Source organism: Typopeltis vanoorti, chromosome 4 (assembly GCF_054136105.1).
Source record: "Typopeltis vanoorti isolate ZY-2024b chromosome 4, IOZ_Tvanoo_1.0, whole genome shotgun sequence".
In the NCBI taxonomy this organism is placed as follows: domain Eukaryota; kingdom Metazoa; phylum Arthropoda; class Arachnida; order Uropygi; family Thelyphonidae; genus Typopeltis; species Typopeltis vanoorti.
In genome coordinates, this window is record NC_143552.1 from 115,738,513 (window position 1) to 115,753,008 (window position 14,496).

General features: G+C 35.7%; 1 protein-coding gene across 2 annotated transcripts in view; it reads right to left on the minus strand.

Moving 5' to 3' along the window:
• LOC150107625 (28S rRNA (cytosine(4447)-C(5))-methyltransferase) overlaps positions 1-14,496 on the minus strand; it is a 181,852-nt gene that overhangs the window by 42,230 nt on the left and 125,126 nt on the right. For both annotated transcript variants that reach the window (XM_090391435.1, XM_090391434.1), the window contains 2 exons: positions 10,576-10,663; positions 1,557-1,697 (listed from right to left, as the gene is read on the minus strand). In XM_090391435.1, the coding sequence (XP_090247561.1) occupies positions 1,557-1,697; positions 10,576-10,663 (229 nt within the window). The remainder of the gene's footprint in view (positions 1-1,556; positions 1,698-10,575; positions 10,664-14,496) is intronic.

Below are 14,496 nucleotides of genomic sequence, written 5' to 3' on the forward strand. Positions count from 1 at the left end.
CAGTTCATTTGTTTGCAGATGATGCGAAGTTGGGTAGGGCAATAGTGAATGCAGATGACGTCAAAATTTTGCAGGATGATTTGGATAGATTAGAGGTCTGGGCTAAGGAGAATGGATGTCAGTTTAATGTGGCAAAATGTAAGGTTATGCATTTTGGGGTGAAAAGATTGGCGGCAGTTTACTGCATTGGTGGAACCGTGCTCCAGGAAATTGATGAGGCACGAGATTTAGGAGTGTTGGTAGATAAGGAATTGAAATTTAGGGGACACATTGCAAAAGTGACCAAAACATCTCATCAAATCACTTGGTTGCTGAAGAATACGTTGACAAGCAGAGACAAGCAGGTTATTGTTCCTCTGTATCGAGCCTTGATAAGACCCCATCTAGACTACTGTGCTCAGATTTGGTCACCTAGGTTTCTTCTTGATGGGGAGGAGGTGGAGGAGAGGATCCAGAGGCGAGTGACCAAGATGATAGCAGGTCTGTGGAATGAACTGTATGAGAACAGGTTGAGGATTTGTGGGTTGCAAAAATTGGTTGATAGGCGGAGGAGGGGAGATATGATTGAGACATTCAAATTACTGAAGGGTTTCTATAAAATTAATTCAGAAGATATTTTTGAGAACAGGGCTGGTTGTGGGAGGACTAGGGGACATCCATGGAAACTGGGCAAAAGTGTGGTTAGTAAAGGTGTTAGAGCTGGGTTCTTTACTTTTAGAGTAGTGAATGAGTGGAATGCGATCCCTGAGTCTGTGGTGGATGCTGTGACAGTGAATGAGTTTAAGGCGAGGTATGATAGATACTGTATGAATGTCAAATAGTTGTGATGAATATGATTTGGGGCCTCCCTTGATGAGTCTAATGACTCCCTGGAGTTGCCCGTAATAATAGTAATAATAATAATAGTAATAATATTTTGCCAGAGACTGATAAAAAATATGATGAGTAACATAAGTTCATATATATATATATATATATATGACATGCAGTGGCTGTTAAATCTGTTTTTCAATATTTTTTATAATTTAGTAATTTTTTTTATCTGTAAAGAAAAAACATTACCAAATTTTTGCCATCATTTAAATGCTCATATTTATATAATTAATGAATCAATATTCAAACAAATGTTTAGAATAAGCAAATGAATATTCAGAAAATGAGTTTCTGTTATGATGCTGTGTGATGAAAGTTTAGGTTTTCGTCAAAATTTTGAAGGCATCACTTCATACCACCATAGTTTTCATTTAAACATTAGAAGAAAATTATGAGCGCCTAAAACATATATCTCTTTGACAGTCAATCTTTGGATATTTTTTAATTCTGGTTCCATTACTGCTTCACTACATCAAGTATGGTTGTTAACGTAAGTAACTATAACTTGCAATTTGCAGATTAACTGGATAAATCTACTAACTTATTTCACAGTTCCAGTATTATTTACATAAGCAAAACTAGTTTTAAACATTGTTTTAAGGTTATTAAATTAAATTTTAAATTATTAAACTATTAGAACTACTTAAAATTTAAACTATTACATTTTTTTTTATATATCTTACCAATGTGTGTTGTTTTTCCTCCAGGAGAAGCACACATATCAAGGATTTGCTCATTTACTTTTGGAGCTAATGCCATTACTGGAAGAAATGAGGCAGCACCTTGAATTATGTAACATCCAGAAAAATATTCGGGTGTCGCCCCTGAGTTAAAACAAAAAAAATTATATATATATATATAATACATCCAGCATTTTAATGATTATCTTAATTAATATATTAATGATTTCTATAGCATTAACTATCTTTATAGGTGCATTTTTCCAGCAACTGCATGGGTCACATGCTGAATAAATTTAACTCACTCACAAGTGGTTTATGACAAAACATAATTACGATATCATCATCATCATCAAATTCCTGCCATGTACCCTCAAGGGGTGTACAGGATATGACAGTACTACATGAAAAAAATTACATCACTATTAATTTCCTATCTACAATTTTCCTCCAAATCAGTCTGTTACTTGTAAACACTCCAACATTATCAGATCTTATATTTCTATCGTCTAAAGCACTTTGTACCTTATCAATCCACCTATATCTTGGTCTTCCTCTGGGTCGTTTTGCTGCCAACCTGGCAGAGAACACTTGTTTTGCTAATCTTTCTTCGCCCATTCTGTTTAAGTGACCATACCACCTGAGATTAGCTCTGCTAACACATTCCTGAATGCTGACAATGTCAAGTTCTTTCCTAATATCCTCGTTTTTAATATGATACTGCCATTGATGCCATCTGTTCACGCCTATAATCTTTCACAGGACTCTCATATCTGTGGTCGTCTCTGGTCTTTGGTCAAGTGTTTTACTTCTGACCCAGCTCTCAGATCCATAAGTTAAAACTGGTTTGAACACGGTCTTGTATGCAGCTAATTTAGTGTTCCGACTAATTTCTCTCTTCTTCCATATGAATTTATTCAATTGACTTCCCACCATACCAGCTTTGCTGATTCTGTTGTCTATTTCTATATTTAATTTACCATCTTCAGTAAAAATCGTGCCTAAATAGCTGAAATGTTTTACTTGTTCCACAGGTTCTCCATTCACAACACAGTTGACATTTTCGATGATTCTGCCTATTTTCATTGTCTTTGTCTTTTTATTGCTGACCTTCATACCATATCTATTACAACAGCTATTCAATTTAGTCAGAGAATCTTGCACACTTGTAGCAGATTTATTTAGAAGTATAACATCATCCGCATAAAGCAAAGAGCTGACATTAACATCTCCAATTTTGATATCATGTTTAATACCACTTTCCTTCATAATGTGATCCATATAGATAATGAATAACAGAGGGGATAATGTACATCCTTGTCTCACATCAGATTTAACATTAAACCATCTTCCTGTACGTCCTTCAATTCTAACTGCTGACTTACAACACAAATGAAGACTAAGTATTGCTTGATATAATGCCCCATTGACACCATATAACTGCAGCGTATTGAATAGCTTCTCTCTTGGCACCTTGTCATATGCCTTTTCCAGATCGACAAAACTTAAATACAGATCTTTGTTATATTCTCATGCTTTCTCGACTATTTGTTGTAAAGTGAAGATCTGATCCTGACAGCCTCTATTTGGCCTGAATCCAGCTTGTTCTTCACCAAGCTTTTCTTCCACAATTCTTCTCAACCGTTTCTCAAGTATACTTGCATAGATCTTGCCAGGAACACTCAGTAGGGAAATACCTCTGTAATTCTCACATGCAGTTTTATTTCCCTTTTCATATATGGGTACTATGAGAGCTGTACTCCAATCATCGGGAATTCGTCCCTCTGTCCAGGCTTTCTGAACTATGCAGTGCAGCCACTGTAAGACTCTTATACCGCCATACTTCAGCATTTCTGGTCGAATATCATCTACTCCTGCTGCCTTTCCACATTTCAAGCCTTTGATGGCTTTTTCTACTTCAAGTATGGATATGTATTCCTGACTACATGCCTGGTCAGTGTTTTTTACCACTGTGCTGTCATCACTGCTTGTTTCATTTAGCAGTTTTTCAAAGTAATTACTCCATACTTCAAGGATATCTTTTTCTCCCGTTTTCATGTCACCTCTATCATCTCTAATTCCTTTTATAGCACTCTTTCCTCCATTCTTAAGCTTCTTCAACAACCTCCAGAATATTTTGCCACCTTCTTGATATTTATTTTCTATATTCTTGCCAAAGTCCTCCCATGACTTTTGTTTAGCTAGTTTTACACAGTGTTTAGCATTCTTGCATTTGTCTCTATATTCTCTAAGAGCACAAGCTGACTTATTTGACAGGAACTTTTGGTATGCTTTCTTCTTTTCCTTCACTGCCTCTTTAACTTCCTGTGTCCACCAGGGAGTTCTGATTTTTTTTATCCTTACAGACAACCTCACCACATGCCTCTCTGGCAGAATCAATCAATGTTTTCTTTAGAGTTTGCCACTGAATCTCCAAGGTTTGATTCCTGTTCTCAAACTCTATCATCATTCCATCATATCTATCATCAAATACTATCATCATCATTATATTTTTGATATGAACTTCAAGAAATATACAGGACAGTATGATAATACAGTACTACATGAAAAGTTTATGTTACTAATTTTCTATCAATAATTTTGCTCCAAATTAGTATGTCTGTTGGGATTCTAATATTGTCAGATCTTATATTTCAGGCACTTTTGACTGCATCAATCAATCTAGATCTTGGTCTTCTTCTGGATATTTTTCCTGGCATCCTGAAAACTAGGTTAGAAATAAAATGGTTAATCAAATTTTGCTAACCTTTTCTTTCCCCATTCTGTTTAAGTGATCATATCACCTGAGATTAGCTCTGCTCTCTCACACAGATTCTTGAACACTAATAATGTTCCTAAGATCTTCACTTTTTAATATGTTTCTTCACCTGATGCCATCTGCTCACTCCCATAATTTTTTTTTCAGAACTCTCATATCTGTGGTTACCAGTCATTAACTGTTTTATTTCTAACCTAGCTCTCAGATCCATCCATAAGTTTAAACTGGTTTGAACAGTGTCTTGTATATAGCTAGTTTACAGTGCTTTGACAATTTCTCTTTTTCCACATAAATTTATTCATATGACTACTAACCATACCTACCTACAATCCAGCATCACAGCCTGCTGTGAGCCTTAGCCTCCTGTACAACTTACACCCACACAATCTTCTTCTATCTTTGACTAATCTTTACCAGCCTTTCACTTCCATAGTAGTCAAGTCTTGGATTACATTATTAATCCATCTTAATCTTGGTCTTCCTTTTTTTTCCTTGTTGCATATATCTTCTCTCTCAACATTCTTCTTGGCATACAGAAGTCTTCCATTCTCTCTACGTGCCCTAACCATTACAATCTTTGTGCTTATTGAACCTAACAATATCTTTTTCATTTAGTATCTGACTAATGTCTTTGTTGTACTGTATTCTCTATACACTGTTTTCTTCAACAGGTAATTCTTCTTATTCAACATAAATTCTTCTTATAATCTTCCTTTCAAATTTCCTCAAACTATCTTGGTCTTTTTCACTAAGAGTCCACGTTTCTCTTCTGTATGTAACCACAGGTCTAATAAGTGTTTTATATATAAATATTTTAGTATTTCTGCTTATTAGCTTAGTTTTAATCATGCTCATATTTGCATAGTATGCTCTATTACCAGCTTGAAAACATTATTTAACTACTATGGTTGATTGTGCCTCATTGTCAACAATATCTCCTAGATACTTAAATCTGGTCATCCATTCAAAAATAATCTGTCCAACTTTTGATTCTGTGGTTTTCTTCTTATTTCTGCAGTTGACATCACCATATTAGTTTTATTTACACTGATCTCTAATCCCACATCATTAGTTTTTCTTTCCAGTTCATTATATACCTCAATTAACCGTTTTTTGGTCCTTGATACGATGACTATATCATCAGCATAAGTACATAATTGACATAACTAATTTTTAAAAATTGTCCCTCTTTGATCTAAATCATTAATCACATGATGTAAAGCTAACTTACCATACCAGCAATGAAACCATGGTGAACCTATTTCATTGTTTATTGTTGATTTGCACACTAAATTTGATTTTTTTTTTTTTAAAATGATAATTCCCATACATGAGAAGTCAAAGGACCTATAAAACTCACCAGTGCTGCATGTGGGGATGCAGATGAGGATTGGAAAAGAAGAAGTTTATTGACATTTTTCTTGAAGAGTTGCAGGATAGTAGTAGTTCTTTGCAAATATAGGAAGGATATTCAGAAGACAGATGTAGATAGAATAAAAGAAGAGAAGAAGAAGTGTATTTGCAGTTAGTCACTGAAAAGGGTTGATGAGCAGCAGCTGCTCTTTTTAACAGGCCCAACCTGCCCAGAAAGTGAAGAAATAATGGCTGACAGTTCAGTGGAGCAGTGCACATGGAAGTACCTGCAGAAGAGGCATAAATGCTGAAACATTGTGTCTATGAGAGAGAGAGAGAGGGGGGGAATGAGGTGAGCCAGCATGAGAAGGATCATCTATGAGCTAACTGATTTCCTCTAGACAGCAGCAAGAATTTTTAGAGAAGTTTTAGGTGCACCACTCCAAATGCGAGCAGTATTCTAAGGATGGGTGTATTTGAAATTTGTATAGATTTGGTAGCTGGGTGGTGAAAAAATAGCATCTTGAATGAAAAACAATGCCTAGTTTTTTAGATGCTGATAAAGCAATTAGTGTGATATGTTTATGCCAGGGGGAGGTAGACATCAGGGTAGAGAGATCTGGTCCTGTCTGGTGATTTGTATATTACTGCATATGTTGTTGAATGAATAGAGAGTTATCATCAGCAAAGCTGCGAATAGGATTAGTGATGATTGAGAGCAGGTAATTTATGTGCAGGAGAAAGAGGGCAGGTGATAGAAGAGAGCCCTGAGCTATTTCTGCATTGGTAGCAAAATATGATGAGAGGGGGAGCCATCCACCATAACATGGAATAAATGACCAGAGAGAAAACAGACTACCCAATTACAGATAGTAGCAGGTAGACCAAAGGAGAGAAATCTGTTTAGAATGCCTGAATGTCACATGATCATAAGCTCTGTAAATGTCAATAGCAACAGTATATTTCTCAGAACCTTATCATTGATAGTACACTTCTATCCCTTTTTTTAAAACAGACAGGATATATGATTGCTTTCACACACAAGAATAAGTACTAACTGGTAATTAATTTACGGAATTAACAACGCATATAAAGTAAATTAATTAAAGATAACTTTAATGAATCACTTCTATATTTCGACAATGTCACATTGTCATCTTCAGGAACATAAAGATATGGTATGTGCACTAAAGGAACTAACAAAGCAAATGAGGAAGAAATTAAGACACTAATTTTGTTCCTAAAGTCATAATGGTGCCCTCTTGCGGGCTAATTTGGTAGTCTTGGCCGTTGGGCTGAAGTTCTCATAATGAAAGTCTCCCAAATTTGGGGCAGTTTCATGCACACAAATTTGTTGAGGTTAGGAACGTTTTTTAGAGCTGCTGAAGATTCTTTGAATAATCTTTCGTATTTAAACTTGCTGCGATGGATTATTTTTGTCTTCTTCCAACGAATTTTATGGTGGGTATCTAAGGCATGGTCTGCCAGCCCAGAGCGGCTGTGCTGGTGAAACCGGATGTAGTCTTGGTGTTCTGAAATCCTGATATTTGTTGTTCTGCCTGTTTGGCCAAAGTAGGACAATTTGCAGCTGCAAGGTACCTGATATACACCAGGTAGGTCTAGGGGAAGTGGTTGGTCTTTGGTAGAGCGGATAAGGGATGCCAACTTTTTATATGGTCTGTAACAGGAAGTAAGCTCATATTTCTTGAGGATATTAGTTATTTTTTCAGAGGTGCCCTGGATGTAGGGGATAGTGATAGACTTGGTGTAGTCTTTATTGTTGAGGGGGGGAGGGGGGGTTGTGGTTTTCAGGTTTTAGTATTTTTTGGATTTTTTTGGGGTAATAGCCATTGGCTAAGAAAGTGTTGAGGATGTGGTTTAGTTCCATAGTCAGGGCCTTGTCATCTGAGCAGATTAATTTTGCCCTGTTATATAGTGTTTTTATCACCCCATATTGTTGTGAGGGGGGGGGGGGGGGAATTGCTGGTGAATGTATCTGCCAGTGTGGGTGGGTTTTCTGTAAACAGAGAAAACCAAAGATCCATCAAGCTGGCGGGTGATTAAAGTGTCTAGGAAGGGGAGGGTGTTGTTTTCCTCTTTTTCTAAGGTGAACTGGACTCTGGGATGTTGGTTGTTTAAGTGTGTTAGGAAGGAGTGGAGTGAGTCTGAGCCATGTGGCCAAATAGCAAACACATCATCCACATAACGAAGCCAAATAGTGGGTTTTTGTGGGGCGGAGTTTAAGGCTTTTTCTTCAAATGTCTCCATAAAGAAATTGGCCAAGGGTGGGGAAAGTGGTGAACCCATGGCTGTCCCCTCTATCTGTTTGTAGAACTTTCCTTGCCAAACGAAATAGCCTGAGTTCATTGTGAACTGAAATAGGGCTGAGATATCAGGAGGAAACTTGGCTTGGATGAGCTCAAGGGTTTCTTTGAGTGGGACATTAGTGAATAGGGAGGAGACGTCAAAACTGACCATTATGTCAGTGTGTTGGAGTGTGAGGTTTTCTATACTGGCTTTAAAGTGGGTCGAGTTTTTTATGTGTGATGGTGTGTTGCCAGTGTAGTGTGTGAGCGTTTTGGCTAAATGTTTGGCTAATTTATATGTGGGGGAATCAATGCCATCCACTATGGGACGTAATGGCACATTTTGTTTATGTATTTTTGGGAGTCCATATAATCGGGGGGGGTCTAGAGTTATAAGGTTTAAGCTTGTTGGTGACTTCCACAGGCCAAGAAGTGACTTTCTTAAGGAGTCTGTTACAGAAAACCCACCCACACTGGCAGATATATTCACCAGCAATCCCCCCCCCCCCCCCCACAACAATATGGGGTGATAAAAACACTATATAACAGGGCAAAATTAATCTGCTCAGATGACAAGGCCCTGACTATGGAACTAAACCACATCCTCAACACTTTCTTAGCCAATGGCTATAACCCCAAAAAAATCCCAAAAATACTAAAACCTGAAAACCACAACCCCCCCTCCCCCCCTCAACAATAAAGACTACACCAAGTCTATCACTATCCCCTACATCCAGGGCACCTCTGAAAAAATAACTAATATCCTCAAGAAATATGAGCTTACTTCCTGTTACAGACCATATAAAAAGTTGGCATCCCTTATCCGCTCTACCAAAGACCAACCACTTCCCCTAGACCTACCTGGTGTATACCAGGTCCCTTGCAGCTGCAAATTGTCCTACTTTGGCCAAACAGGCAGAACAACAAATATCAGGATTTCAGAACACCAAGACTACATCCGGTTTCACCAGAACAGCCGCTCTGGGCTGGCAGACCATGCCTTAGATACCCACCATAAAATTCGTTGGAAGAAGACAAAAATAATCCATCGCAGCAAGTTTAAATACGAAAGATTATTCAAAGAATCTTCAGCAGCTCTAAAAAACGTTCCTAACCTCAACAAATTTGGGTGCATGAAACTGCCCCAAATTTGGGAGACTTTCATTATGAGAACTTCAGCCCAACGGCCAAGACTACCAAATTAGCCCGCAAGAGGGCACCATTAGGACTTTAGGAACAAAATTAGTGTCTTAATTTCTTCCTCATTTGCTTTGTTAGTTCCTTTAGTGCACATACCATATCTTTATGTTCCTGAAGATGACAATGTGACATTGTCGAAATATAGAAGTGATTCATTAAAGTTATCTTTAATTAATTTACTTTATATGCATTGTTAATTCCGTAAATTAATTACCAGTTATGTCTAACCAACGTATAAGTCTTACCACTAGAAGAATAAGTACTAAAAGTTGTAGAGCTGACACAGGACAGGTGTTTTAGTTCTGGAGCACAATGTTTCAGGATAACTGAAAAGATGCCATCAGGATCAGAAGACTTTTTAGTGCCAAAGTTATTTAGTGATTTTCTGATCTTTTTGCCAAAAAAAAACTACAGGAGGCATACAGTATTCAGATTCTAGTATGGGAGGTGATTTTGCTTTCGTGATATCTATTTAGTTTGAAGAAAACAGTGATGATGATTTATATTTTTAGGTGAAGTAATAACAGTGAGAGAGAAAAGTGCAGGTGAGCAGAACTGCCTGACCATCAGGCAGAACTTCTGCTCAAGAAAGGCATGGCTTCCATTTTGAGGAGGCAAGTTTTCTTCTGCTGGCCTTTAAAAGTCCTTATTAACCATTATGAATCTTACCAAATTGAAAAGCCTTTAAGAGTTCTATATTATAGTATTATTTGGAACATTTATTTTATGAAAGAGGTGTCAGTATGTCATACTGTGCATATCACATATCTTGTGGATGGGGAGTTCTATTTTATTGAATAACTACATTGGTAGTTGCTTACATCTTGCATTCTCCAAAAAAAGTACTGCTATACACACACACACACACACACACACACACACACACACACACACACACACACACACACACACACACACACACACACACGGTATAAGATAACATTCACTTGTAGTTTGTATCAGATGAAAGTTAGCAGCTATTTGATTTATGATGGGGCAATGAAAATGGTGACTTTCTATAGAAAATTATTTGAAATATCTAAAAGGACAAAAGAAAAAATACAGGAAGAAAAGTTCTTTTGTGAGTAGATATTATATTGCAAACTTAAAATTAATGGAAATTAAAAGGTCAACTGGGGTGTATTTTGTATTCCAATTAAAAATTAAGCTATTTCAAAATAATGAATTGAAAATCATGGAACACTATATTCAGTTGACAGAGGAATGGTATCCACCTTTGTATTAAAAGTTACATCAATTATTAGTTTGAATTAACTAGGATTTACTGCAGGTGAATTTTGTTACAACAAACCAAATTAATCAGCCTACATATTCACTTTAATGAGATTTCTATTTGAGAAGACATTATAAGAAAATATCATACCAAGTGGAACTGGTGAATCATATATTACAAGGCCAACTTTGCTCCAATCACCAACAGGATCTAGGTTGATACCTCTACCAACTAATGCCTTGAAAATATAATATATCTATTATTGTTCTACAAGAAAAATTTAAACAGTGGCATCTAAATAATAATAAAATATATATATATATATATATATAATTTAGTTTTCTGTCCATGCTTTTGGATTCCATTAGTGATGGATTCCTGTAAGGATACTATTCACACCTGTCCAAGCTGCAATGCACAACTTGGTGTCAGAAAAGCCCTTTGATTCATCTTTGTCCTTTTTTGAGTTTTTCACACACACTTTTTTTTTTATTAAATGAAAGCATTATGAAAAGCTTTCAGTTCTAAATTATAATTCCAACATTTCATTAAATTTGTTGGGTAAAGTATCTTTTAAGCAGATAACAAATGACAATTATGGTTTCATTTTGCTTTGATTTGATAGTTTTTTTTTCCCCATTCAGAAAACATATTTTTTTAACATAGATTAAAAAAACAAACTAACTATAAATGCTAGAATGTTATATCAAGTTACTTTTGTGTCACAAATTAAGTACTTTGAAAAGCCACATATATATTCCACTGTTTTCCACTATAAGCAGTGCCTTGTGTTTGGTGCTCTTTTTGATACTCTCACTGGCAAGTAATATAAAGTATGCCACAGAATAATCCATTGATTTTGTTTAACTGTGTCATTAGTATAATGCTTTACAGATCAATTGTTTGTTACTAACGTCAGTTTGTCATTTATTTTAAAAATCATTCATACTAATCTGCTAATACAGATAACTTTGTTGATTTATTGCTTTGACTGCTAGAGATATTTAACTTGTAGTTATAATTGAAAATTATAAAATGCATATGTTTATCTTTACTATTTACATTTACTTGATTTACTTGTACTTATATGTTAAATAGTTAGGTACTTTTCTGAACTTATTTTCTTATGTCTCATAATTTGAAAGTAAATCTGATTACCATTTATATAATAGCATGTACCCAAGTTATGAAATCAAAAGGTGAGGTGTGTGTGTGGGGACAGGAAGAACTGCATCACCGTGTCAGATCACTATAATTTGCCAACCGCCATTTTTGTAAATGAAGAATAAATCCATATTTCTACTAGTTAATAGGTTACATACAGATGAAAGTGAGCAGAAAATTGTACTTGTTGTTCTTGATAAATTTTATAATACATCTTTTTTTTTTATTATTTTTTTTAAAATATTTGTCATGAATCAGAATTTGTTTAGAATAATGGGGACAGTTTTAATTATCCCCAAACAACTCTGATGCAAATTATGCAAGTTAGTTTGATTGTATCTTGATAGATTTATACAAGTTGTAGTTTTTGAAACTTTATGCATTTTTGGAGAAATAAGGTTTATAATGTTGATGATGTGTGTATATATATTCTAAAACACTGAGTGCCATCCTTGCACAGTTGTCCTTTTCTGATCAGAAAAATATATTAAAAAAGATATGCTGTTTTATATGTAACATTAAAATGTCACCTAACATTAGTGCCAGAGCAGAGTTATCATATTAAATATCTCCATATAAAACTATGATTGTTAGGTTCTGATGTGAAAAAATTTCATTTTTGCTAATGTGTGGAATCATCTTTGCACATACCTATTGTAAAGGTGACCATATCATTCATTCTAAAGCAATTTTTCACCAGTGTCTAAATTAAGTTGAAATGGAGATTTTATTTATCCAAAAAAATAAAAGTGTGCAATTTCTCTTTTGTTATCTGAAAATGAAAACAGCCAGAATTAATTTGCTTTTTACACCCTGATATATATACATAGTACTTTAAGTTAATATTCTTCAGTGTTTATTTTGTTAATTTACGTTGAATTGTATGGCGTTCTGAAATGTAGACATTTTCAATTATAATAAATGTTTTTACTCTGCACAAACTGCTTTTTTTAAATTTGTTTTGCTCATTTAAATGTTGCTGTAAAGAATATTCTATCAATGTCAGACAAAAAAATACTGATAGTTGTGTGTAATAGGAGAATTAAGTAGTAGAGGAGATGGTGAGATGTGTATAGTGAAGTGAAGTAGTGCCTCCTGCGATGAGTCCTTGGAGGTGTCAAGTAGTAATGTTTTAATGAAGATATTTAATTCTTTTTACAGTATATACATCTTAAGGAATGTTTCAAATATTATAACAGCATAGCACAATATATCACAACTAGTTTCTAATTAACTTTCTTTTAACTTGATCTGTTATTGACTAACTATCATATAATTTTTTTGGGGTGCTTAAGGGTCAAAGCTGTATAACTGACAGGAGACCTCCACATAGCCTTTAAAGGAATGCGGAGAACCGACCAGGGCTTCTGACCTAATGTCCAATCCTCACCTTCTCGTGGTGCAACCTGTTGGGTATCTACTTGGATACTGAACGAACGAGGATGGGCTGGCAATTTGGGATTTAGCCGACCAAATTGTATTCTTATTGGTTAAACAAAAATGAAAAATGATGGTACGACATGACAAAATTTCATGCCGGCTGGGGTATCGCCCGTTTAAACAAGGCTCCCGTTGTTTTCGCCAGGGAACCAGGGCGAACAGCGAAAAGTCAGCTACTGGAACAAATCTGAAAACAAACCACAACTCAACATCACCAGAGTTAAAGATCGGTACTATCAACATAAGAAGCCTGAATGGCAAAGAAATGGAGCTAGCTGAGGAATTAGATAAGTACCAAATCGACATAATAGGGGTGACTGAAACAAAAAACACAAAAACCAGTGAGATCTTTCTGAGCAATAAATACAAAATGTTATATTCAGGCAATGACAATCAAGGAAAAAGAGTAGCCATAGTATTCAACACAAAATACGACGCTAATCTTCTTGAATGGCAGTCAGTCTCAAGTAGAGTAGTGTGGGCAAATATGAGAATGGGGAACTGGACAATGACACTTATTTGTGCCTATGGTCCCACAGAAGGTTCTACTAAGGTAGAAATTGAGGAATTTTTTGAGGCTTTAGAAAAAGCAACTGACACAATGAAAAAGGAAAAGTTGGTCCTCGTTGGGGATCTAAATAGCAGAGTAGGAAATGAATGTGAGACATACAAAAATATTTTGGGAAAATTTGGAGAAAAGAGCAAAGCTAATAATAATGGCAAATATCTGTTGGATTTCTGCTCAGGACATGGACAGGTTATTACTAACACCATGTTCCAACATAAAAATGTGCACAAATTCACATGGAGAGAAGAGGCAAGGAATAAGAAAAGTCTCACTGACTATGCTATTGTTGATAGTGATGTTTTCTCCCTGGTGCAGGACACCAGAGTGTACAGAGGATATGAAACTGGAAGCGATCACTATTTAGTCTTGAGCAGGATAAAATTGAATTTCATATTGAAAAGAATGACATGTAAGAAAGTTTTAAAACGAATAAAAGTTAAGCAGCTCTCAGATGTGAACTGTAGACTAAAATTCACAAAGATTATTGAAGAAAAAATGAAAGAGTTTGAGAACATGAATTAAACCTTGGAGATTCAGTGGCAAGCCTTGAAGAAAGCCCTGATTGATTCAGCTAGAGGGGCATGTGGTGAGGTTGTCTGCAAGGATAAAAAAATCAGAACTCCCTGGTGGACAGAAGAAGTTAAAGAGGCAGTGAAGGGGAGGGCTGTGGCAAGAATATAGAAAATAAATATCAAGAAGGTGGCAAGATATTCTGGAGGTTGTTGAAGCTTAGGAATGGAGGAAAGAGTGCTGTAAAAGGAGTTAAAAATGATAAAGGTGACATGAAACCAGGAGAAAAAGATATCCTTGAAGTATGGAGTAATTACTTTGAAAAACTGCTAAATGAAACAAGTAGTGATGACAACACAGTGGTAAAAAACACTGACCAGGTATGCAGT